At 44.4% G+C, this 26,110-nt stretch overlaps 1 protein-coding gene across 1 annotated transcript in view; it reads left to right on the top strand.

Annotated features, from left to right (window-relative positions):
* Positions 1–1,039: 1,039 nt before the first annotated feature.
* Ccdc69 (coiled-coil domain containing 69) overlaps positions 1,040–26,110 on the top strand; it is a 49,140-nt gene continuing 24,069 nt past the window's right edge. Inside the window, exons 1-3 of the mRNA XM_047554800.1 lie at positions 1,040–1,063; positions 4,069–4,344; positions 24,755–24,824. Coding sequence (XP_047410756.1) covers positions 1,040–1,063; positions 4,069–4,344; positions 24,755–24,824 — 370 coding nt within the window. The remainder of the gene's footprint in view (positions 1,064–4,068; positions 4,345–24,754; positions 24,825–26,110) is intronic.

Below are 26,110 nucleotides of genomic sequence, written 5' to 3'. Positions count from 1 at the left end.
AGAAGAAGGGCTCAGACTTCAGTGAGAAGATTCCTCAGACTCAGTCCTCCAGGTCCTTCCTGATGACAGTAGATGGGGAAAAAGAGAAGACTTGAGGGAAATTACATTTTAAACTACAAGTTGCAGATGCACATGAGCCTACCAGTACTTTGAGAAATGCTCCAACAGAAATTTAAGGATTTTAGGTTTTCTCTCTTTTCCTTCAAATATTTTTCAAGAGGAAGCCTTCAAAACCAACCATCCTATGGCACGTCTACAAAACCCAGGGAAAGTTTCTTACTAGAACCTTGTTTGTCACTTCTAGAACTGAAGCTGGGACTTCACATAGTGTCCCTAAGAATAAATTATCCCCATCAAATTCAATATAATGAACCTTAATCACTGGCTTTTGTATTGGTTAGAATTGCTTGCATTCTGTGCTAGTGACAGAATCTCAATAGCTATGGTTTACACAAATTCATTGTTTATTCTACTGAGTGGAAAAGCTTAGAAGGAGTTGATCGAGACTGGTGTGGGAGCTCCATCAGTTCATCAGAGATCAAGGCACCTTCGTGTTTTTGCTCAAGGTAATAAGTGGCTGCTGGGATTCAGTCATCATGTCTGTATTCCAGAAGGAGAAAAAATGGAAAATGAAAAAATCAGAGGAGGAGAACCAGGCTCCCAGCTGAATCATCTGTTAGACATTTTCCTGGATGGCACACCAACAATTTCCTCTTAAGTATCATGACCACCCCTAGAGGCAAGGGATGCTGGGTAAGTAGCCTGCTCTCCAGCATATTGACATCCTGAAGAATGTCAGAATTCTGTAACTAAGGAAGAGCGAAGAATGACTTGAGTAAGGTGACTGGCAGTCTCTGCCGCAGCTTACTAAGTGCCAGGTGGAGTGAACAGGGTGAGGAGGAAGGAGACAGGGCTGCATGACCCTTCGTCCATTAGGGAGGATACGCAGAGCAAGCACATCAGCAGTGTCACTCAGGGAAATGCCAAGTGCGCTAAGAATCGCAGAACAAGTGCTGGGAGCCCTTTGGAGCATTGGGCAATGGAGCTGCTCTTTGATGATCAGGTGGAATTATAATCCACAGATTATGAAGAAAGCCACTCTGGGCTCAGTACATATGATTGGGGAACAATTGAGTTCAGTCAGAAGAATCTGCACAGGAAAAGTTTTCAAGATAGAAGGACCTTGAGTGGCCACTGAGCTGAGACTTTCTTAATCAGGAATGAACACATGGCCCAGCGTGAGCTGCAGGGGTCCCTGGCCTGTGCGAAATTCTATGCAAAACTTTTTACCTACCAGTATATTGTACTTATGAAAGATGCTTAGCATAATCTGTATTATTCTTTCTGATCTTTCCCCACAGAACCTGCCCATCAATTTGTGTCCCTTTACAGACAGTCTAGCTACAACCCCAGTCTCTGGTTGCCTAATTCCCAACCTCCACACCCTATCTTGAATTGACGCATGCTGTTCCTCCCCCTCATAATCACTCCTCCCTGCGTCTCCTCTTCCCCCTAGATATGGAAAGCTAGGTAGTGATTTCCCCATCACTGGAAGTATTAAACATAGGCTACATAATCACCTAAGTGGAAATCAGAAAAGAGCTTTGTATTAGTCAATGCCTCAGTTGCAAACAATAGAAGCCAAGCATTGGATTCCACCCCAACCTGAGGTTCTAGAATTCCTTTTGACATGAATGTCCTGCAACTTTAATGGTCCTCCAGGAAGTCTTCCTTGACCATCCCTATTCACCCTGGTCTCTTCTCCTTTTAATGCTAATACTTCTGCATGACATTTGCTTTTTAACCTGTTTTATATAATTTCTTTTTTTCCCCCTTACACATAGGTCTCATATCAAAGACATAGAGTATCACTTATTCAAGAACAAGCACTAAGCCTTCTTCTCTTGTACCTATACCATGCCTTGCCTGTAAGGTGGCCAACCATCCCAGTGTGCCTGGGACATGAGACTTTCAGTGCTAAAAGTGGGGAAATCCTGGGCAAACAAGAATGAATTAGTCACAGTATTTGCCCCCCAAATGGGCAAACTTACCTGCTTGTTGATTACTGAGTACAATAGACATTACTCCTATCTCCCAATACCTCTGATTCCCTTCTCCTTCCTGCAACACATTGCACTTCCCTAACCCCTTGAAGTTGGGCATGCCTTTGTGAGACTTGCTTTAACCAATGGAATGTGAGTGGACTTAATGTGCGTCACTTCTGAGCAGAAGTACTTAAGATCCCATGTACTATCCTCTGTACAACTCTGGCAAACCCTGAAGCCATGGTGTTGAGATGGTGCATCATGGGATGAGGTGGTACCTCTGTGAAGCAGAACCTTCTTTCAAGCTTTTTATCACATAGAAACTTAAAAGCATGCAATCAAAATGTCAGCAGTTGGAAAGTGGAGAATGGAATCTACTCTCCCAGAAGGCTCAGAGAGGCTGGAAGCAAGACTCCTGAGTACAGAGGATACAGAACAGGACTTGCCTCCCTAATTCCTACCCACTAGGCCAAGTTATTGATTTCAATTGTTTTTTGGTTTTGTGTGGTATTGAGGACTGAACCCAGAGTCTCCTCAGAACTTTTTATTTGTTATTTTGAGACAGAGTCTCACTAAATTGCAGAAGCTGGCCAAAAACTTGCTATCCTCCTGTCTCAGCCTCCCAAATCATGGGGATTACAGGTATGTGCCACCATGCAGGGATCCAGCATTCTATTTTTATGGCTACATCATAGTTTATTTGACCACGCTTCTTTTCTTGGATATTTCAATTGTGTGGAGCTTGTTGATCAGTTTGAAATCATGAGCACTTTGAATAAACATTGTTAATTGAAGTAGACACTCTTTCCTCATTACCTATTAAGCACATCCTACAGCAGGGATTCTCAAACTTCAGCCTGGATCAGAATCACCCCAGGGGCTGGTGAAACTGTAGATTCCTGAGCCACACCCCCAGAGTTTGGGAGCTGTAGATCCAGGGCGGGTGCTAAGAATTGGCATTTCTAACAAATTTCCCTGGTGGTGATGCTACTGCAGAGGTGGGAAGCACACTGTGAGCCACCACTATGGCATTCTAAGAGCCTAGTGTCACCTGTTTTCTTCATTTGCTTTCTTAAAACCATATGCAGTAGGTTCATTGGTTTGGCTTGGTTTGGCTTGGTACCAGGGTTGGACCCAGGTGCTCTCACCACTGAGCCACATCCCCAGCCCTTTTTATTTTTTATTTAAGGACGGTCTCACTAAGTTGCTCAGGAACTCACTAAGTTGCTGAGACTGGCTTTGAACTTACACGATCTCCTGCCTCGACCTTTGGGAGTACCTGGCAATTGATTTTATACTCTGTGGGGGGAAGAATGTCTTTTGAGGGTTCATATTCTTTCCCTATTCAGGACTCTAAGTTCCTTTCATCGGTCAATCTTTGTAAGAGTTTGGAGGCCTCATTTTCGAATATACACAGATATACGCATACTTTGATTTTCAAAACTAGTGTATTTTTCCTGCGTTGCCACTCCCAGCAACCTTGGCTAGTAATAAAATGAGAAGAGACAAAACTTCCTTTCTCAGACTCTGACATTTTATCTCCATTATTCTCAGCGCATCTGATGATGGACAGAGTAGCATGTTAAAATGCTTTGCAAGCTGGAAAAAGCTATCACCCTGCAGCAAGAAGGCATTACAATTAAACTCAGTATCATCATTTATTTGTAGGAAAGTGGTTCGAAGCTTAGATTCTGGGTTCTGGAGAAGGTTCTAGTTGGGTTCTGGTACTTACCTTAATCACTGTAAACGAATCACTTTGCATCTCTCACTTTGCATTTCCCTCACCTGTACGATGGAGGAAATAATACCTTTGTTGCAAGGATATGTCAAGAAATAAAATAAAATAATAGCTGTAAAAATCTGGGACAGAAACTGCCCTTGATAAATGGTAGCTGTTGTGTTTATCAAGTAATAGTTAAAAATGTTTATCCCGTAGTCCTTTCTCAGCTGAGCGCCAGCAAAAGCATCCATTCCTCCTACAGATCCGTTCTGCCCTAACCTAAGTAAGCTTCCTTTCCTTTAGAGAGATTCTGGTCACCTGCCTCCTGCGCGGAGCAGAGGCCCTGCTCTTCGGGGATTTACGGCGCGCGTCCGCCCCAGCTCAAGCTCAAGTCTGCGCTTCCAGGTTCAGTTTCAGGGTTTAGCCGGCAGCCCTAGCCGGCGGGCGTGGAGCGGGCAGCCGTGCCCGGACCCCGGGGTCCTCTGGGGGCCCCGGAGTTGGGAGGCGGCGTCCGGGAGCCCCCGGAGGAGGATGGGCTGCGGACGCAGCAGACTGAGCTGCTGCAAAGCCCGCAAAAAGGTAAAGGGCGCGGGCGGAGAAGTTTGCCTTCAGAGGGGCGGGGGGTGCGCAACCGCTGCGCCGCAGGGGACTCTGCGCCCCGGGCTCCCGCTTGCCGGCGGGGCACTCCGGGAACAGAGAGAGGCTGGCGCGGAGACCAGGGAGGCTCTGCCCGGCGGCGCTCTCCGACCCGGCCCGGGCTGAGCCACCCCGGGCTGCCGAGTTTACAAACACGGCCCCGGGGCCCGGGAACTGCAGCCGATTCCCGCTGCCTCGGGTGGGGAGATGTCTAGTGTCTATGGCAGGTGCCCTCTCCCCTGGATCTGGGGTTGCTCGCTGTGTGACTGTGGACAAGAGACTTGACCTCTCTGAGCCTTCAGCTTTCCCACCCGTTTAGAGTCAGATGATCGCTAGGTTCACTACTCGGAGTGGTCCACGGACTTGCAGCATCGGCATCACCCGGGACCTGTTAGAAATGCAGAATCTCAGGACTCTGCCCAGAACTGCTTAAGCAGAGTCAGTTAATGAGACGCCCAGGTGGTTACTACACCATTTAGAGGCTGAGAAGCGCTGGTCTAGGGCCTCTCGCAGGCCCCAGAGCCGGTGCATGTGGGCTGCCCTTGGGGTAGGTGGGAGGGGCCAAAGAGGGAGGGCATCTACCGCTTTTTGCAGCCCTCTCCTCCCTTCCTGTCCCTCCCCCAAGGGGCCTGGAGCTGGTTTAGGGCTCTGGGGACTCTACTCAGGTTTCTTGCAGTGGGACCAGCTGCCCCTTGGGGTCTGACAAGCCCGGAAGGTCAGAGCCTGGAGCCAGGACAACGTCCTCAGTGGACAAAGTGAGGCACAGAGAAGGGAAAGGAGGATCCTCAAGTTCTGGCCCTTTCCCTCCTATAACTGCTCTCACCCTCCCATCCCCCCAGCCAGGTGGGAATAGATGGTCCATAAGCTTTATGATCAGTCCCCCTTGAGACCCTGAGAAACCCCCAACTATGGCGATATTTGATGATTTTGCAGTGAATTTTAGTCCCCTCTCGCTTGCTTTGCCTGTGCCTAGCTTTCCTGCCTATCAAGTGCTCATTACTGTCCCCAGGCTGCACGATTCTCTTCCCTGCTCTGTGCCTAGTCCAGGGAGACAAGTTCTGGTGCCAAATATAATGCCTCCTGGTTTTCCTTGCACCAGCTCTATTCTCAGTTCAAAAACATCACCAGCTCTGACCCAGAAACCCTCATGTCCTCCCTGGTTAAAGTCTAAGGGAGGGAAGGGGCTTGACTGAGGTCACAGAGCAACCTACAGCAAAACCCAGGCATCCACCTGGCCCAGGGTTTTTCTGTTTCCTTTCTTTTCTTTTTGTACTAGGGGTTGAACCCAGGGGCGCTCTACCACTGAACTACATCCCCAACCCTCTGTATTTTTTATTTTGAGGCAGGGTCTCACTAAATTTCTGAGACTAGCCTTGAACTTGGAATCCTCCTGCCTCAGCCTCCAGAGTTACTGGGATTATAGGGGTGTGCCACCATACCCAGCTAGTCTGGTGTTTGTTCTTTCTTTCTAATACTAGGAATTGAACCCAGGGGTACTTTTCACTAAGCCACATCCCTAGTTCTTTTTAAATTAATTTTTAAAATTTTGATACAAGGTCATGCTAAGTTACTGAGGCTGGCCTTGAATTTTGGATCCTCCTGCCTTAGTCTTCAGAGTCGCTGGAATCACAGAGCTACACTACTGTGCCTGGCTTAGCTCAGTGTTTATTTTCACCCTCCCCTGCACTTCCAGGGACTTCTTGATGGCTACAGAGTTCTTTGGCATAAAGACCTTCAGAAGGACCTGGAGCACCAGGTCCCTGTGCAGTTTGCTGAGTTCTGTGACCTGTGGGCTTATGGCCTGGTTTTATTTAAAGTTCATGGCTGTTTCCATCCCTATAGGTTGTGCTCTTGCCTAATTTCTCAGTCCCCCAACTGAGTTCCCAAGTCCATCACCAGCAGGTTCTCAGCCCACTGCAGGGAGGGGGACTTTAAGGATGGGATGCTCAAAACTGAACTTACACTACAGAAGGATGGGGTCACAACAATCATGACTCGCCCTGAGTAGTACTTCTCGGAGCACATTCCCATCCTGCCCAGGCTAACAAAAGCCCTGGCAACTAGGCTGAGCTGCGGGGTGAATCTTTGCCGCTTTGCCATTGAGGAAACTGAGACTCGGTGAGGAGTGGTGTATCCAAAGTCAGAAAGCCAGCTGGTAGCAAAGCTGAACTGTTGAGCCCGGGCTGACCTCAACTTTCAATCCCCCTGCCTCAGACTCACAAGTCACTGGGATTACAGGCACACACCACCTTTGAGGGTCTAAATCCTTCTTCTAGGCAGAGATGATTGCTAAGGTGGCCACTTCTGGAGGACTAGGGAAAATGCCAGGCAGAAGATGGAGGCCAAGGAAGCAAACTTCTGTGGGCTCGCTTGGGGGGTGACATGGAGTGAGGAGGAGCTTTCCCTCCCATCGGGTTACTGACCTTCTTTGAGCATCAGGACAGGGGTGGAAGTGGGCTGGGGGGCAGTCAGTGGCCAGCCCCCAGCGTGTACCACTAAAGTATCTTAGGAACGATGGCATTCTCCACTCCCCAGGGCTCTGACTACCTCGCCACAACCCCAAGCAGGGACTCTGAGCCTCTCCCCACAGCTACCAAAACCAGCCTCAGGCAACAGGTGCTCAGTGGGTCAGTCTGGGGGGAACATTCCTGATCCCTTCCAGGTAGCCAGCCAGGTGAGAGAGGGGGAGAAAACAAATGCCTGGTAAGAGACTGACGTAGGCGTAAGTAATTCTGAAGTGGAACCACAAGACCCTAAGGGCATAGGCTTCAGATCTGAATTCACTATTTTTTTTTTTAATTTAATTTGCAAACCTTTGTATGTGGACCACACCAGACTCTGGGTGAAGTGCTGGTTCAGTCCTAGCTTCAGTTGATCTTGATCTTGGCAATGACTTGGCTTCTCCAGGCCTTGGTGTCTTCATCTGTGAGACAGGCATGGTGTTAGCTCCTGTGTTACAGGAAGATTCTGTGAAAGAATGTACAGTCCTTGGTCGCCTGACTGGCAGGTGATAGGCCCTTGAAAGACATAGTGAGGCACAGACTTAAAGTGAGACTTTAAGGGCATCACTGCCTGGATTGTATCCAAGGAAAGCAAACAGGGATGTGGGAGACCTTATCCATGGACAGGCTCAGGGGATGCAGCCTAGTCAGGCCATCTGTTGTGAGGGAGCATGGGAAGCAGCCTGTTCTCTGTTGTCCTAGAAGGTAGAATTATGACCAGTTGAGGGGCAGGAGGGTTAAAGGGAGCCAGATTTCTACTTCTTGTGAGGAGGAAGTGACCAAAGAAGGACCTCAAAGAGTAGTGAGTTCCCCATGGCTGGAGGAGTTCAAGCAGAGGTCGCGTGACATTTCGGAAAATATAGTAAAAGGGATGCAAGCCTAGGACTAATAAATATTAGGGTTCTGCTTAAGAAATATAATTATTCTGATTATTGTGCTTAAATGCAAAATTTTAAAATTCAAAAAAGTATCAGATTTAAAAATTGCTGGGCATGACAGTGCCCCAGCGGCTCACACCTGTAATCTTGCCTAATCCAGAGGCAGGAGGGTTACAAGTTCAAAGCTAGCCTGGGCAACATAGTGATACCCTGTCTCAAAAGAAAAGGAAAAGGACTGGGGGTGTAGTTCAGTGGTGGAGCGCTTGCCTAGCATACTCAGCCCTGGGTTCAATCTTCAGCACTGAAGAAAGAAATTTTTTAATTGCTTTTAACCTTCCCCCAAGGAGATAGCACTGTATACATTTCAGCGTCATTCTTTCTGCTACTTTTCCTAAGTATATGATTTGCATGCGTGTGACTATTTTATAAAACTGAGAATATGCGGTTACCTTCTAGTTACTTAGTATTCTGCTGGCAGTGTTTCCCATGTTAAACAGTCCATGGAAATGATTTTTTTGAATGACCTCCTAAGGTCCTCGGGCTGTTCCCCAGCTTAGGGAGCCTGTTTGGCTGTTTATGTTCTCCACTCCTCCCTCTGAGCATCCTTGTGTTCTCCTCCTAATCTGGGACTAGAGTGACTCTGGCATCAGGGGAAATCACCTTAGTGTGGCGTCTTGGCTGGGTGTTGGAGGGGGGTGGGATGAGACCGTCGCAGTGGGAGAAGGGTGTGTGGGAGGGTGTCCTAGGCAGAAGGAATGTAGGCGCAGGCCTTGACACCGTGTCAGAAGCGATGGGGCAAATCCGACCTTCTAGCTGGGTTTGCCAAGCATGGGACAGTCAGGGACTATGGAAGGAGGCTGCCTCTTCAGTCTGCAAACGCAGCAGTGAGCCCTGTGCCCCGGCCATCGTGAAGAAAGACATTGACATGTATGTGGCCTCTGAACGAGTAGTTTTTGCCCAACCTGGAAAAGAATGCCCACAAATCATGCCAGCTAAAGCCAAAACAGGCTTCCTTACACATGCTACTCTGGAAGACAGGAGGTTTCGGCCACATTTCTGGGTTATAGGGAACATCTTGTAAACGCATAAGGAAAATTCCTATCATCGCCTTTGTGACGCAACCATTGTGACATACATTTTACACACGTGCTTTGTTCTTATTTTTTCAGTGCTGAAGATTGGACCATGTAGGCAAATACCTCGCCACTGACCTACACCCCCAGCCCAACATGTTTTTATTTTTATTTTCAGTACTGGGAATTGAGCCCAAGGGTACTCTACCACTGAGCTCCAGCCCCAGCCCCTTTTTATATTGGATTCTGAGGCGGTTTTCATTAAGTTGCCCAGGCTGGCCTTGAACTTGCAATCCTCCTGCCTCAGCCTCCCGAGTAACTGGGGTTACAGGTGTGTGCCACTGTACCTGGCTTCCTCCTGCATATTTTACTACCACCCTGATCCAGGCTGCTGAAGAACAGGGTGGTGTGAAGGGATCCTCACCCAGGCCTGCCTGAGCAAGGGCCCCTCCTTTCCTGTCCTCCAGAGAAGGCTTCTCCATGACAGGAGCTGACAGCTGAGTGTGTCAAACCGCCAGCCCCTGCCCTACCCAGAGCAAGCAAGCTTGACAAGATTGATAGAGGATGAGATAACAACATGACCTCACTCTGTCTCTTCTTCCCCATGTGTGGCATGTCAAAACCAGAAGGGCTCTTACAGTTCCCATTGCCCAACCCCATGCCACATAGAGGAGGAAACAGAAGCCCAGAGAGGGGAGGGTGCTCACCCAAGGCCACACAGCCAGCAAGTAACAAGCCAGGGTTTCCACTCTGGATGCCTAGTTTGCATTTGGGTTGGGGAGACATATGGCACTGTATCTGGGCCTTCAGCCTGTCTCTGCCCCACCCCCACCCCCTGACACCATTTTCTGTCCAGTTCCTTCAGGGTCCCTTTGATGACTGGGCTGACCCAAATGCAGAAATGGTGTCTCGTGCTTTTGCCAGCTCCAGGCCCTCTGAGGTGACCAGAACTGGCAGACCCCTGGGAGACTGATATGGGACAAGAAAAAGGTGAACTTGAAGAGGAAGAAAATGCAATATATTGGAAGGCCTTTCTGTGGGCCTCAGCATCTGGGAAGGGAGGCCCTGACTCGAGGCCTTTCTGGCTCCTGTCTCTGTCTGCCATGATCTGGGTGGGGTGTGGGTTGTGCTGGTTAGGACGGAAGCAGCAGTTCTTTCCTCCCCCAAGACCTAGTTCACCACTGTCAGACAGGAGCTCCGGAGACCACATCTGTCTCTCCCTTGTGATTTTTCTGGGGGCCCTGCCGGCTTTCAGCCTAGCGGTGCCAGCTGGCACGTGTAACTTTAAGCTGGTTGTATAGTCACCTAGGACCATGCCCTAGGCAGGCTATGAGTGATGTTGACCACACACTGTATAAAGTGAAGGGACCCAACTAAACCTTTAGTGACCCGGCAGTGTGGAAATGAAATCAGATTCTGGCGTTCCTTTGGCAGTATGTTTCTGCCCATCTTAGAGATGTGGAAGCTAAGGCTTGTATTTCTGGTGTTCTTCCGACTGAACCTGCCTCTGTAATTTGTGAATGGCTGAAATTTCTCAATAGCTCTGAACAGTTTAAACCCCACCCTTCCTCCCCCAAAGGCCCTGGAGGGGGCCTCTTGGGCCTCCACCCCCACCCCCTTCCTGCTTCTACCCTGGGCCAATGGGCTCTGCCTGTGGTTGCTCAGATCCGAAACTAATGGTGCTGGGGCCCCACCCAGGCAGAGTCCAGACGCCAGGAAGCTTGCTCTGACCCTGTGAAGGCCTGTGACCTGAGTCCCTGGAGACTGGGACTCACCTCTGCCCTTGAGGCCCAGCTATTTGAATAAATCTGGTATATCTATGCTTGAGAGAAATAGAAGGGAGTGGCTCCTGGCTCAGTTGTGAATGTGGGTTCTCCTTAGGACTCTGTTCCCCTGCTCTGTGGCCTCTGGCGGGTTATCTGCCCAGCCCCACCTCTGGGTCTTAGAGTTTCTGTCTGAAAAAAAGAAATGGGTATTGGGATAAACCACCTCCAGGGTCCCTTCTGGCCCTTTCTTCTGGGCCCCTGTAACCCTTCTTCAACAAGACAGGTGGCATAGAACTGTGTGGTCAAGGAGAGCCAGGGCGGTGGCGCCTGGGATGAAGGAGGAGCCAGGTGAACTCTTCAGGGCCCTTTGGTTTCTAAATTCTCTAATCAGGATGGGAAGCACTTGATCAGAAATACACAAAGTCCCGAAGGCCCACAAAAGGATGGGCCTTTCTGAAGCATGTAGTGGTGGTTCTGAAGGTTAGGCCATGCATCTGCAGGAAGGCTGTGGCCTCCTAGACCCCCCAAGGTGGAGAGTAGCTGGGCACCTCCTATTCAAATTGCTTCTGCTTGATCCAGTCTTGCCTTACAAGTCTCAAAATTTGGGAAAAAAAATTTTTTTTGAGACTACTCCAAAGACTTGAGTATACACTGTGCCCACTCACCCTAAAATAGTGCAGCCTGAACAGCACTCAGCAGAGTGCTCTGAGGCTCTGTTGATGTTGGTCTTTGTGGCCCACCCACTGTAGCTAACCACTCTGTGTTTACTAGAGGGCCTTACTTGCCGAACAGCAGGCCCACTTCATAGAATTACAGGCGGTTGGAGTGGAGCATCCGCAAAGATCACTCAACCCAACCTGAAAAATGATGCTCCTTTCCAAGTTCCTCTGGCATGCTCCTAGTGACAGAGGGCTCATTCTACCACCGTACCCCACCCTCCAGTGAGGGAGCCTCATTAGAGGGACAGTTTTTGAAATTCTTATATGGAACTGAAACTTCTTGAAACCTCTGGTACTTGTCCACAGTCCTGAAATCTGAGGCTCTAGAGGACACACTAGTAGCTTCTACACATGACAGTTCTGTTGATATTTGAAGAGAGCCATCAGGTTTGTTTGTTTGTTGTTTGTTTTTTTTCCTTTTTGTTTTTTCCTTTGTAGTACTCAGGTCTCACACATGCTAGGCAAATGCTCTACCACTGAGATACATCTCACAAATTGCCCAGGCTGACCTCAAACTTGCAATCCTCCTGCCTCAGCCTCCTAAGTAACTGGGATTACCACTGTGAACTACAGTGCCCATCTTCTTACCTGCTCTTGAGTCTGACCAACTGTTGTTCTGTTATGAGCCTCTCCTGGGATTTGGTTTTGAGTCTCCTTCCACATCCTATCAGGATTTTTTCCTTGGTGTAGGGGGAAGGGGAGACACCTCCCAGTTGGTCAATTTTTCTTCCATAGCATGTTCTAAGGTGTCTCACCAGGCCCAGTCTGAGCTCCTCTGGCTTCTTCACAGCTTTGGACGCTGCCCTGTCATTCTACCTGACTCCTTGTCTGCGTTTGATGGCTGCGCCCTGCTACAGACCAGAATTCTTCCAGGTGGGCCTACAATAGGGCCCTGGTCTGCCCCCACAAGCAGCTGGACTCAGAGCCCTGGGTACCTAGGTCCAGGGACTTTATTTATCAGTCTTTTTAGAAGGGCTGAGGAAATCCTGACCCTTCCCAGATAGAGAAACTGAGGTCTGAAGAAGGCAAGTGACTTATCTAAGTCACACAAACTAGAATCAGATCTCCAGGGCTGCCCCCATCCAGGGTTCTCCCCCTGCCAGCTGCCTCCTCTGCAGCTTTCTTGCTCCTAGGTTTCCGGTGACTCAGGAAGCTGCCATCCTTCTTCAGAGCTCAGTCCGGATGCCCTACCCTAGTCCAAGGGCTCCCTACCCACCCCCGTTTGGAAGGGGAAATCCTTGTGTCCCCCCGTCACAGCTCCTGTCTTCTCCCACCACAGATTGCACTCTGCTCCTCTGAGGAGGAAGTGGCCAGGGCCCCAACCTGGGGGTTTCAGTAGCGTAGTGAGTCCTAATTTAGTTCAGGACCATGTGTCCCCAGGCTTTTATGAGCTTCAGAATCACCTGTATGCACATATCCCCCTGGATTCCACTGGTCTAGATCTGGGGCTGGGGATCACATGCAGGAGTGGTTCCCATCCAGGAACCAGGAAATTTGGTTCCAGGCATCATACCAGATACTGGGCACAACCAAAGTGGACTTCAAAAGCGGTCCCTGTCCTCAAGGAGCCCCTCAGGCAAACAGGAGAAACAGACTGCTAACCAGGTGTAGGTCTCCTGTGACAGCCTGAACTGACCCAGCCCTCGGGAAGGCCAGGAGAGATGGTGGAGAAGCGTGCATGAGCTGAGCCCAGAAGCCTGAAAGAGAGTTGGTGTGCATGGTGGTGGGAGGTCCTGCGCAGTTTGGGATGTCTTGAACACAGATGTACGTGTTGGGGCCAGGAGTTGCACAGGTAGCCCTAAGTTGTTTTGGTTTGGTTTTGACCTAACAAATTTGCCAGCGTTTTTAAATAAGTGATAATGGAATATTCCATGTTGGCAAAGTTGTCATGAAACTGGCCTGCTGGCGTGCCGTTTGTGGGTGAGTGCATTGGTAGATTCTGAAGGGTAGAGCTCGTGATATTAGATACGTACAGAATTGTATTTACCTTGTGTGGGTCTTGGGGACTGAACTAGGTCCTCCTACATGCTAAGCACATGCTCTATCACTGAGCTACACCCCTGGCCCTGGACAAAATATTATAAATCAATATGTTCATTGAAACATAATTTGCAAAGTAAAAGTGGAAGTGATCTAAACACTCAACAGGAGATTAAATGACTAAAGTTTATTCATAAAGATATTCTACTCGAATATCATTAATTTAATGCATTTGATGCAGTTTGATCAGAAAAGAGAATTAGATGCGGCACAAGGAGACAGCACGGTTAAGATGCATACGGCTGCTTGCAGGCACTTCCCTGCGCATTCGGTGAGAGCTGGGAAGGGGAACTGTCTTACGGTTCTGGGATTAGTTCTGGGATGTCAGCATGGGAGATCAGAAATCCCTTCACTTTTTTCTCTCTTTTTTCTTCTCTTTTTTATTTTATTTCTGTAGCCCCCAAAACCCATGGTCACACCTTGTCTTTTTCCACTTGTCAGCAGATGCCCAGACAAAATCAGGCACAGGAATGAGACTGTGACACGAACCCGTCAAGAGCTCTAGATTGTGACAGGCTGACAGCAGGTCCTTTGTAATTGGTAGCCTAGAACGATGCAGGCTCTCACGTAAGAGCGGCAGTCCAGCAGAGTTCAGTCTGTCCAGATCTCGAGCACCAGGATAAAATTGTCACAGACTACAGAGTCACTTCAGCCATGCTGGAGAAGGGCAGGCCAAGACATGTGCCATGAGTCCCAGGGACACAGTATTTCCCACAGGACACACAAACCACCCTCCCAGCCAGGATAGCAGACACCTGGGGATGTTCTCTGAGACCCTCCGGGGAGCTTTTATGTCCCCGGAAATGCCGTAGAAACACTGGAACAGCCAGATTGGTGCCAGAGGAGTTCCAGTTGAGGTCAGTGTGAAGAGGCACCAGAACATGAGTTTGGAGCGGCTTTTGCAGCAGAAGGCCAGTTAGAGAGGTGAAGAACTAAATATAGAGCTCCCCTGTCCAGTGGAGACAGCTGGTGTGGCCATTACCTCCAGCCCAGAGACACTCAGAGTTCACAGTCAAGACCTGAGCATCCAGATACCTCCCAGTGTCTGACATGATCCAAACTGAAAGGCCCAGTAAGAAATCCCTCCATCACAAGTACCTGGGCAAGGAGTAACTTCAGACTCTTTCATGTTAGCTTTTTCTATTCCTCTGATATTATCTTCTCTGTGTTGATATGACACCCCCACACTATTTGACCTTGCATACCTTAATCCAATTTTATGTATTTTTACTGTTGTAAACTGTTAACTGGAGTTATTTACTATATTGTTCTCCTCTTTTTTTCCTCTCCTTGATTTTTCTTCTTCTGTCTCCCTTCCCTCCCCCATCCCTGTTTTTATTAAATGTTATAAAGTATTAATTGGATTTGTTCACTCTTTTTTCCCTTCTTTTCTATACCCTCTCCTCCTTTTTTATTTCTTTGATGTTTCTTCTTTTTCTCCTTACTCCTCCCCCAGTTTTTTGAATGCATTAATGTGCTAATTGGATTTATTCATTCTTTTTTCTTCTTTCTCTTTTCTAGTCTCCATGTTTTTCCCTTCCTCATGTTTTCTTCTGCCTCTCTTCCCTCCCTGACTCCCTGTTTGTTTGTTTGTTTGTTTGGGTGTTTTTCTTTTCTGCTTCTTATTTCTCTTTTATTTTCATACTCTGTATATTTTAATACGTATTTTATTTTCTTTAAAACTATTTTTTCAGTCATTGTAGAGTCTTATTCTCCTTTTCCACTTCTGAAATAGTGAAAATACAGAGAACATTTTAAATGAGTCTTATTAGTGTATGGTATGCTCTCACCATAGTCAGTTACAGGTGATCATCATCTCCTCTCAAAGAAATGCTAGGAATCGATCATAGTACTTGAGTGAATACTTTGATATGGACATATACCCCTGGCCCTGGACATGTAGTAAAGAGAAAGCAGCTCACTAAAATGACCCTCTCAGGAAGTGGGAGGGAAGGTTAGGATAACATAAAGGGAAGGTCAATGTAGAAGGAGATCAAGAGGCAGAGTGGAGAGATGGGTAAGGGGAGGCAATACAGAATGAATTCTAGAAAATAACATTTTGGGGGCTGGGGAGATAGCTCAGTCGGTAGAGTGCTTGCCTTGTAAGCACGAGGCCCTGGGTTCGATCCCCAGCACCAAAAAAAAAAAAAAAAAAGAAAAGAAAATAACATTTTGTGCCTATATAAATATACCACAGGAAACCTCACCTTTATGCATAGGTAGAAAGAACCAATCAAATTAATAGATGAGCAAAAGGAAGTCTAATAGAGGAAGGAGAATGGAAGAGGGGAGGTAAAAAGGGATGAATTCAAACCAAAGTCAAATTCTATTCATGTATGAGTTTATCAGGATGAGCCCAACTACTCTGTATAACTATAAACCTCTAATAAAAAATTAAAGTTAAAAAAAGACTCTCACAGGGGCTGTGGATGTAGCTTAGTGGTAGAGCCCTGGGTTTCAATCACCAGTACTACCACCAAAAATATTGAATTTGCCCATTCCAGCAGATGAGCAAATCTCAAAATAGAAACACAGGAAACAGGAGAAAACAAGGAATTAAGATGTATCTAATAGTCTATAACTCTGTAATAACTGAATTCATGAATATCAAGGAAGATGAAATGTTGGACAAAGAATTCAAAAAGTTATGTGTTAAAATGATTAATGAATTACAAGAAAAATCTAAGGAATGAACTAAGGGAGAAAATAAAGGATATGAAAAAGCATTTCAATTAAGAGAGAGAGATTCTGAAAAAAGAACCAAACAAATCCTGGAAACGAAAAACTCAAACAAATAAAAAACTCCGTTTAAAAATCTAATCACTAGATTAGATCAAGCAGAAGATAAAATTATATGAATTTGAATATTCAGACGGCAATAAAAAAAAATAAAAAATCATGATCAGAGTATACAATAACTCTGGGATATCATTAAGAGACCTAACTTAAGATTCACAGGTATTGAAGAAGGAGCCGATATACAGGTTGATGACATTGATAACATATTCAGTGAAATAATAGAAAATTTGAGATGGACACAGATATTGGGGCATTAGGAGCCTCAAATAGCCAAGACCAGAAAAAGAACCTCTCCATGACACATAGTTAAAATGCCAAAATTCCAGAACAAATAATTTTTTAAGCTGTGAGAGAAAAATACCAGGTCATTTAAAAAGTAAACCAATCAGAATTAGAGATTTCTCAACAGAAATGCTATCATTCATGAGGGCTCAGAATGAAATATTTCAAATCCTGAAAGAAAATAACTGCCAACCCAGATTAGTAATTCAGGAAAGTTATCTTTCAGCATTGAAGTAGAAATAAAAACATTCCAAAATAAGATGAACTAAAGGAATTCATGACTACTAAACCAGCATTACAGAAGATGCTTAAGGCAATCCTACATACAGAATAAAAAGTTTAAAACAACCAAGAGATCTCAGGAAAGAATACCTTAGAAGAGTAGATAGGCAAATGAGAATTAGGGTTAAACCAAACATTAGAAGTAAAACAATGTCAGAAAGTAATATATAACTTTCATAATAACACTGAATGTAAATGGTCTAAGTTATCCAATTAAAATACATAATTGGGAGATTGGATTTATAATATGTTGCCTGAAGAAACACACCTCATTGGAAAGACATCCACAGGCTGAAAGTGAAAGGATGGAAAATGATAGTCTATGCTAATGAAATCTTAAAACAAGCATGAGTAGCTACTGTCATATCCAGCAAAGTAAATTCAAGCCAAAGTTAGAAGAAACAATAACAACAACAAAAAGTCACTACATATTGGTAAAGGGAACAATTCAACAAGAAGATATAATGATTGCAAATATTTGTGCCCCAAATGTCAGTGCACCTAATTTCATAAAACAGACACTACTCAACATAAAGGCCCAGATAGGCTCCAATCCAATGTTAGACAGTAACTTTCATATACTTTCTCACTGATAGATCATCCAGATATATAATTAGCAAATATACTACAGAGTTAAAACATACAATAGAGCAAATGAATATAGCAGACATCTACCAAATATTTCATCTGACAACAGTTGAATATACTTTCTTTTCAACTCTTCATGGAACTTTTTCCAGAACAGATCATCTTGTAGGCCATAGAGCAAGTCTTGGAAAATACAAAAAAAAAATTTTTTTGAAATAATTCCTTGTATCTTATTAGATCATAAAGCAATGAAGTTAGAAATCAACAGCAAGAAAAACTATAGAAGCTATACAAACACATGAAGATTGAATAATATACTTTTGAATAATGAGTGGTCATTGAAGAAATCAGGGGAGAAATTTTAAAATTCTTGGACTCAAGAATATAAATACAAGATATAAGAACCTATGGAATATATAGCAAAGACAGTTCTAAGAGGAAAGCTTATAATTATGAGTGCCTACATTAAAAATTAGATCTTAAATAACCTATTAGTGCATCACAAGTTCTTAGAAAACAAGAACAAACCAATCCCAAAACAAGTAGAAGGAAATAAATAATAAAGATCAGAACTGAAACTAATGAAAAAGATCATTTAAAAACACAAAGGATCAATGAAATGAAGAGTTTTTTTCTTTGAAAAGATAAACAAGGTTGATAAGCCCTTAGCCAAACTAGCTAAGAGAGCAAAGACTCAAATTAATAAAAGTAGAGTCAAAAAAGGGGGGGGGGGATATTATAAGAGATACCACTGAAATCCAGGTCATTAGGGACTATTCTGAAAATCCATATTCCAATAAATTGGAAAATCTAGAAGAAATTGGTAAATTACTAGACATATATGACCTACCAAAATTGAACCAAGAGGCTATAGAAAATCTAAACAAACAAGTAACAAGTAATGAGATTGAAGCAGTAATAAAAAGCCTCCCAACACAGAAAAGTCCAGGACTAGATGATTCATAGCTAGATTCTACCAATCTTTGAAGAAGAACTAACACTAATGTTTCTCAAATTATTCCATGAAATATAAAGAGACAGGACACTTCCAAATTCATTCTATAAAGCCAAAGCGAGGCTCACCCTGATACCAAAACTGAATAAGGACGCATCAAGAAAATAAAATCACTGACCAAATATCCTTGATGAACATAGATGCAGAAATCCTTAACAAAATAATTGCAAATCAAATTCAGTCACACACCAAAAACATCACACATCATTACCAAGTTGATTTCATCCAGGGATGCAAGGATGTTTCAACATTCACAAATTAATAAATGTAATACACCATATTAAATAGAATCAAGGACAAAAAAATTACATGATCATCTCAACAGATGCAGGAAAAATCTTTGACAAAATTCAGCACCCCTTCATGACAAAACCTGAGGGAACTAGAATTAGAAGGAACTTACCTCAACATAGTAAAAGACATATGTGGCAAACCCAAAACCAACACCTTACTGAATGAGGAAGAAATTGAAACCATTTCTTCTTAAATCAGGAATAAGACAAGAACATCCGTTCTAGCCATTCCTCTTTAATCTAGTATTTTCAGCCAGAGCAATAAGACAAGAGAGAGAAATAAAAGAGATACAAATAGAAAGAGAAGTCAAATTATCCCTATATTTAGGTAATATGATCCCATACTTAGAAGACCCTAGAGGTTCTACCAGAAGATTTCTAGATCTGATAAATTCAGCAAAGTAGTAGGATATAAAATCAACACAAAAATTAATAACTGTTTTTATATATACAGATAATGAATCCACTGAGGAAGAAATTAGGAAAACAACTCCATTCACAATAGACTCCAAAACAACATCACCACCATCTAGGAATAAATTTAACTGGAGAGGTAAAAGACTTCTACAAGAAAAATTACAGAACTCTGAAAAAAGTAGAAGAAAACACCAGATGAAAAGACCTCCCATGTTCATTGATCAACAGAATTAGTAGTATTAAAATAGCCATATTACAAGTCATGGTGGCACCCACCTGTAATCCTAGCAACTCAGGAGGCTGAGGCAGGATAATTGTAAGCTTGAGGCCAGCCTGGGCAACTTAGTGATACCCTATCTCAAAATGAAATAAAAGGATAGGTATAGTTCAGTGGTAGAGTGCTTTCCTGGCACACATAGGACCCTGGGTTCAAGCTCCAATATCACAGAAAATAAAAATAAATAAAATAACCATATTACTAAAAGTGATCTATAGATTCAATACAATGCACTCTTACTGATTACTAGTGACATTTTTCACAGAACTAGTGAAAAGTCCTAAAATTCATGTGGAAGAGCAAAAGATATAAAAAGATATAGCAATTCTGAACAAAAAGAACAATACTAGAGGTATAACAATACCTTATTTCAAATTAAACTACAGAGCTATAGTGATAAAAAGAGCAAGGTACTAGCATTAAAAAAAAAGAAAGAAAGAAACAGAGACCAATGGAATAGAAGTCACAGCAAAAAACCCACACAAATACAGTCATCTGATTACTTACAAATGTGCCAAAAACATACAATGGAGAAAAGACAGCCTCTTAAATAAATGGTGCTAAGAAAACAGCATAGACATATGCAGAAGAATGGAACTAGATTTCTCACATCCTGCACAAAAGTCAACTCAGAATGGAGAAGAGACCTAGGACTAAGACCAGAAACTTTGCAACTGCAAGAAGAAAACATGGGGAAATATAGGCACAGGGAATAACTTCCCCAAGAGGACTCCTATCACTTGGGAAATAATGCCAAGGATCAATGGTATCAACAGGATGGCATGAAGTGTAAAAGCTTCTACACAGCAGAGGAAATAATTAGCAACATGAAGAGAGAGCCTACAGAATGGAAGAGAATCTTTGCCAGCAACAACAGAGGATTAATATCCAGAATATATAAAGAACTCAAAAACCTCAACATCAAAAGAACAAATAACCCATTCAATAAATGGGCAAATGAACTAAACAGATACTTCTCAAAAGAAGCATAAATAGCCAATAAATATATGAAAAAAACATTCAACATCTTTGGTCATCAGGAAAATGCATATCAAAGCTACACTGAGATTCCATCTCCAATCAGAATGACAATCATCAAGAACACTAACGGTGAAAAAAATACCAGTGGGGATGAGGGAGAAAAGGAACCCTTATACACTGTTGGTGTGACTGTAAATGAGGTCGGCCACTATGGAATCAGTATGGAGACTCCTCAAAAACTAAGAACAAAACCACCACGTGATCCATCTATCACACTCCTTGGTATGTATTCAAAAGAATTTAAAATGCTTACTTTAGAGATACCTGCATTTCCATGTTGACAGCAGTACAATTCACAATGGCCACATTATGGAATGAGCCTAGGTGTTGTCAACAGATAGATGCACGGGTAAAGAAAAGGTGGAATTTATACACAATGGAGTTTTATTCAGCCGCAAGGAAGGAATGAAGTTTGTCATTTGCAGGGAAATGGATAGAACAGAAATGGAGAGCATCATGTTAAGGGAAATAAGCCAGACTCGGAAAGACAAGAGTTATGTTTTCTCTAAGTGGAAGCTAGAGAAAAAAAAAAAAAAGCAGGGGGGATCTCATGAGCACAGAAGGGAGACCATCAGAGCAGAGGAAAGAGATCAGGAAGAGCAGGGTATGGCAAGGGGAGGCACTGGAGAGTGAAATTGATCAAATCGTGTCATATCATACGTGGATATGCTAGAGTGAAACTCACTATTCTGTATAATTATTATGTACCAACAAAAAATTAATGCATTTACAGGATAGCTAATCTGTGTAGTAAATGCTCATAATATGTTTGAAAAAGTAAGATATAGGAAAGTAGATGTAATAGTCCAAAATTGAATATATATGTATAGGTGAAGAGTATATTCCACCATTCTCTTGGATTATGTCTATGTAGCAAGATTTTTGTTTTTATATTTTCCTGTATTTTCCATACTTTCTATAACAAATGCTGAATGCTACTATAATGGGAAAGGGATGTTTGTAAATATTTATGTGTTAAGAAAAATGGCAGGGAAGGTCAACTGGGGACATCGTGATTAGCCTTGAATATCATTCTGGGGTGTTATCCTGGGGAAGGTTTGGTCAGCCTCTGAGAGACTGGAGTGCAAGGCCCGGAAGCTGTTTGTGGAGAAGAGTTCTCCACCATTCTGTGCTGGTTGTTATTTGAGTAAAGTTTTCTGAGCTTATGATCTTATTTCAGGTGATATAATGTGAAACCTGGTGGCAGCCTAAGAGATCTGCCAAAGCTCTGTGTGATCTTTGTTCTTGCCACGTTTATCAAACCCAAAGCAAGAACCTTTGACCATATTTAGAATTTGCTAGATGATTCAGGTGCATTATTCAATCTAATCCTACAACAACCTCATTAGGAAACTAAGACCTGGAGAGGTAGTACAGTCACACTGTGCTGGGTTAGGATCGATTCCAGATCTGGATGATTCTAGAATCCCAGCATTCTGGACCTCTCTGCTCTATAGTCTCTAGTATTCTCACACCTGACTTGAGTATTCACTTGGATGCACCAGGTGATCGTGTTTTCAACATCCAGAGCCTCAGTTTCCTGCTTGTGATAACCTTTTCCTCCCAGTGCTGCTGAGAGGAGCCCAGATCAGACCCTTAGACTTTGAACCTGAGTTAAACTACCAGACCTTCTCACCTCACTGCACAAAGAGGGAGGCAGATACCGTGGGACAGGGGAGGAGGAGGCAGTCTTTGTAGTAGAGCCAGGACTCATCCAGGCATCCTCCGCACCACCCCCTGTAAAAAGCATTCTCCAGGTTCAACATAAGCAGTGGTGGCAACCGGGAGGGGACAACCTCTGTGTTTATCTCCCTCTCCCTCCAGCCTAGGGTGGGGAGGCTGGTTCCAGTCACTTCCCCAGGTTCCGGTGCTGACAGCCTTTCCAGCTGGTGGGCTGGTGCGGGGGGCCAGATTCCTCCGCTCCCGGGGGAAGAGAGCGGGTGGAGCGTTCAGGGAACTGCACTGTCAGACCCGCCCAGCCAGAGCAGATTGGGCATCCAGCGGGCGGGGGAGGCTCCTTGCCTGGCTCTGTTGGCGGTGCCTGGCGCTGGGGGAAGAGCGCACGTCCCGGGAGCCTTCCCTTGATCACCATCCCTGCCCAGTCAGGAGCGTGCTTTCCAGCAGGATTTCAGTGGGTCTGTTGTTCGGGAAACTTTTAATGATTTTTATTCTAATCCGTACCTTTTATAAATCTGTTACCATGGTGAAAAGTGAGGTTTTTTCTTTTATAGAGATCATTCACAATTAAATGTTTCTGTAATGTTTTCATGGACTTTTAAAAAAGTGTTTCTTAAAATGGGGTCGAGAACATCTCCCTCCCTTTTCTTTTGCGAACGTCTAGAAAAGCTGCAATAGGGCTTACATCCTCCCGCCCCTATCTTGGTTCAGTGACCAGAGCCAGACTCTGACCAACTTTTCCCCTATCTTGGCTAAAATGAGAGAATTAAAAGTAAGTGTGTGTGTGTGTGTGTGTGTGTGTGTGTGTGTGTGTGTGTGTAAGAGAGAGAGAGAGAGAGAGAGAGAGAGAGAGAAATTAGAGAGCATCATTTTTCCCTACCCTGGAAGAATTTTTCTCAAGTTTCTCTTACTGTGCTTTTGAAGATTAAAATGCCCTCCATTTTATAAAATAATAGTGATAATCTACAAATAATTTCTTTCAGCATCCTTGCTTGCCAACCCCTATCAACTCTCCCTTTAAAAACATTGCTTGGGTTAGGGTGGAGCTCAGTGGCAGAGCACTTGCCTCCCATGCACAAGGCCCAGGGTTCCGTGCCCAGTACTGGGGGGGACCTCATTCATGCAATCCGGGCCCCTGTGGCACTGCGGTGTGTTGTAGGGAGCCCTTTTGCATCAGGAACTTCTTTGATCTCAGATTCAGCCTCCAATGGCCAAGGGTAGCTAAAGTGTCTACTAGGTGAAGCTCAGACACTTGACTCTGCCAACTGTCTGTCCCCTAAGTCACCTTGATCAAGTCCTAACCTCACTCAGTCTCAGCCTCTCATCTTTATTTATTTTTTAATGATTTTTTTTTTACAGACTGCATTTTGATTCACTATACACAAATGGGGTACATCATTTCATTTCTATGGTTGTACCTGATGTAGATTCATAACCATTCATGTAATCATATATGTACATAGGGTAATGGTGTCTGTCTCATTCCACCATTTTTCATACCACCCCTCCCTCTTATTTCCTTCTACATAATCTAAAATTCCTCCATTCTTCTCTCACCACCACCCCCCAACCCCCATTATATATCATCATCCACTTAACAGGGAAAACTTTCAACCCTTGGTTTTTTTACTTATTTCACTTAGCATGATATTCTCCAATTCCATCCGTTTCTCTGCAAATGCCATAATATTATTCTTCTTTATGACTGAATAACATTCCATTGTGTATATATACCACAGTTTCTTTATCCATTCATCTGCTGAAGGGCATCTAGGTTGGTTCCACAATCTAGCTATTGTGAACTGAGCTGCTATAAACATTGATGTGGCTGCTTTACTGTAGTATGCTAATTTTAAGTCCTTTGGGTATAAACCAAAGAGTAGGATAAGTGGGTCAAAAGGTGGGTCCATTCCAAGTTTTCTGAGGATTCTCCACACTGCCTTCCAGAGTGGCTGCACCAAATTGCAACTCCACCAGCAATGTACATGTGTGCCTTTTCCCCACATCCACGCCAACATCTACTATTGTTTGTGTTCTTGATGATAGCCATTCTATTTGGAGCAAGATTGGGGATATTCATAACCCATTATGTTCTAAAAATTAGAGAGTATAAGCAAGACAGCACAACATTCTGAGTATCACATCTCACTCCCATGCAGCAAGGTAAGTAGGATGGTCCCTATTTCATAGTGGCAGAAGCAGCCCCTCTGAATGAAGAGTAAGCACAGGACATGGGTTTCTTATGCTCTGCCCATAATACTACATAACCCTGAAGGGAGCTGGTTAGCAGCCGGGGCAGCCACAGACCCTGAGAGGACTGGGAGGTTTAGGGCACCTTAAGACAATAGCTGAGATGTGGTAACAGTGGAATGTCTGGCCAAATCCAAGGAGAGGGATGCTGGGCAAGGTGTCCCCAGGGATGGCAGCAAGAGCCAGACTGCAAGAATGAGGAAAGGTCAACCAGCATCGAACTTCTCACGGAGGGCTGTCCTGGCAATGATGAGAAATCACACCCAGGAGCCCCTCCCAGGGCCGAGGGAGCACACCTGAGGTTTGTGAGGAAGGAGCCAAATGGACCAGGCATGGGCAGGGTCTGCTGTAACCAAAGTCCTGTCCTGCCTCTGGAAGCGTCTCACTGTAGCATCCATCCTCACCTTGACCTCCCACCCAAGACCCTCACCACACTGTCATCTCATTTCTTCCAGAGGCACCAAGAACCAGATCAGCCACCCAAACCAGAACCACAAGAATTGGGTCCCCTTAATAAGGACACAGGTGAGTATCCAACCCCATAAATGCTCCCACTGACACTCACAAGGTGTCTACCTTATAATCAACAAAGCCTATCAAGCTACTTAAATATCGCTTGAGATCTTAGTTAGGCTGTGTTAACAGGTGTATCCATCTAAAATCAGGGAGTGATAATCCCGTTCTTTGTTTTCCTGTTTTCAACTGTGGGTGCCACACCTAGCATGCTATGTGCATTTCTGGAAAATACATTTTTAGAGGGATTCAGGAAAATTGGAGGGAATACAGTGGAGCAAAATCAGGCTGGGGAAGAATCTGGAAAATATGTCTTGCAAGGAACAGTTGAAGAAACTCAGAACATTCCACCTATAAAGAAAAGGTTGCCATAAAACAATAGTTTTCTCCAGTTTTCTGAAGTGCTCTGATGGAGCAGAAAGATGAGCTTCGTTTAATTCGAACAGAGGTCAGTACTGGAGCCTTCAGTTCGTAACAACTTGCACACCAAAATCAGCCGTCTCAAAGAATTGTTTGCGTGGTTTTTAGTTTAAAATCCTCAGAGCTACCTGGTAATACAATGAGCTTCCCCATCTCTGAGGTGTTTAATTACAGCCTGAAGGTTGTCAGTGATATTGCAGATGAAGTTCAAGCACCCGATACACCATTGCACCAGAATTCAGAGATTCTCAGATCTGACACTATAAAAATAAGCTGGAGAACATCAAAGATAGAGATTCTGTGCACTCCCCTTAAATAAAAGAGAATTTTGGAGAGTGGGGGTTTTAGTAACTATTTTTTTTAACTAAGTTTTTCTCCAGTTGGGGCCTGTTTTTGATTCATAGTTGTAGATGGGCACAATACCTTTTTATTTTTTTATGTGGTGTTGAGGATTGAACCCAGGGCCTCACAGGTCCTAGCCCAACTCATGGACCAAAATTTGAGCCAGATGTTTCAAGGGAGTCTTGACCATCAATATCAGCTGACTCCTGTCTGTCTGCCCATGGTCCTTACAGCTCAGGACTGAGGGTCACCAACTCCTCCTTCTGCCCTATTGGGTGTTACCACAGTGTTGGCTTCTCCCTGGTGCCGCATTTATTTCTAGACCTGCCCTTTGCCAGACCCAGCCTGTGAAGTTCTCAAAAAACAGCACTAATAATATTAACACTGACAACCTCGTATTAGCCTCGAATGCTTGTCATAAGCACTGATGGACATTTAGGGAAAACATCTAATGAACAATAAAGAACATTCACTGAGCACCTCCAAAGGACCTGGCCTTACATTTCTTTTGTGCACCAGCAGGGACAATACCGTGG

This window comes from Sciurus carolinensis, chromosome 6 (assembly GCF_902686445.1).
Source record: "Sciurus carolinensis chromosome 6, mSciCar1.2, whole genome shotgun sequence".
Taxonomy (NCBI): domain Eukaryota; kingdom Metazoa; phylum Chordata; class Mammalia; order Rodentia; family Sciuridae; genus Sciurus; species Sciurus carolinensis.
This window is presented reverse-complemented; position numbering and strand designations above follow the sequence as displayed.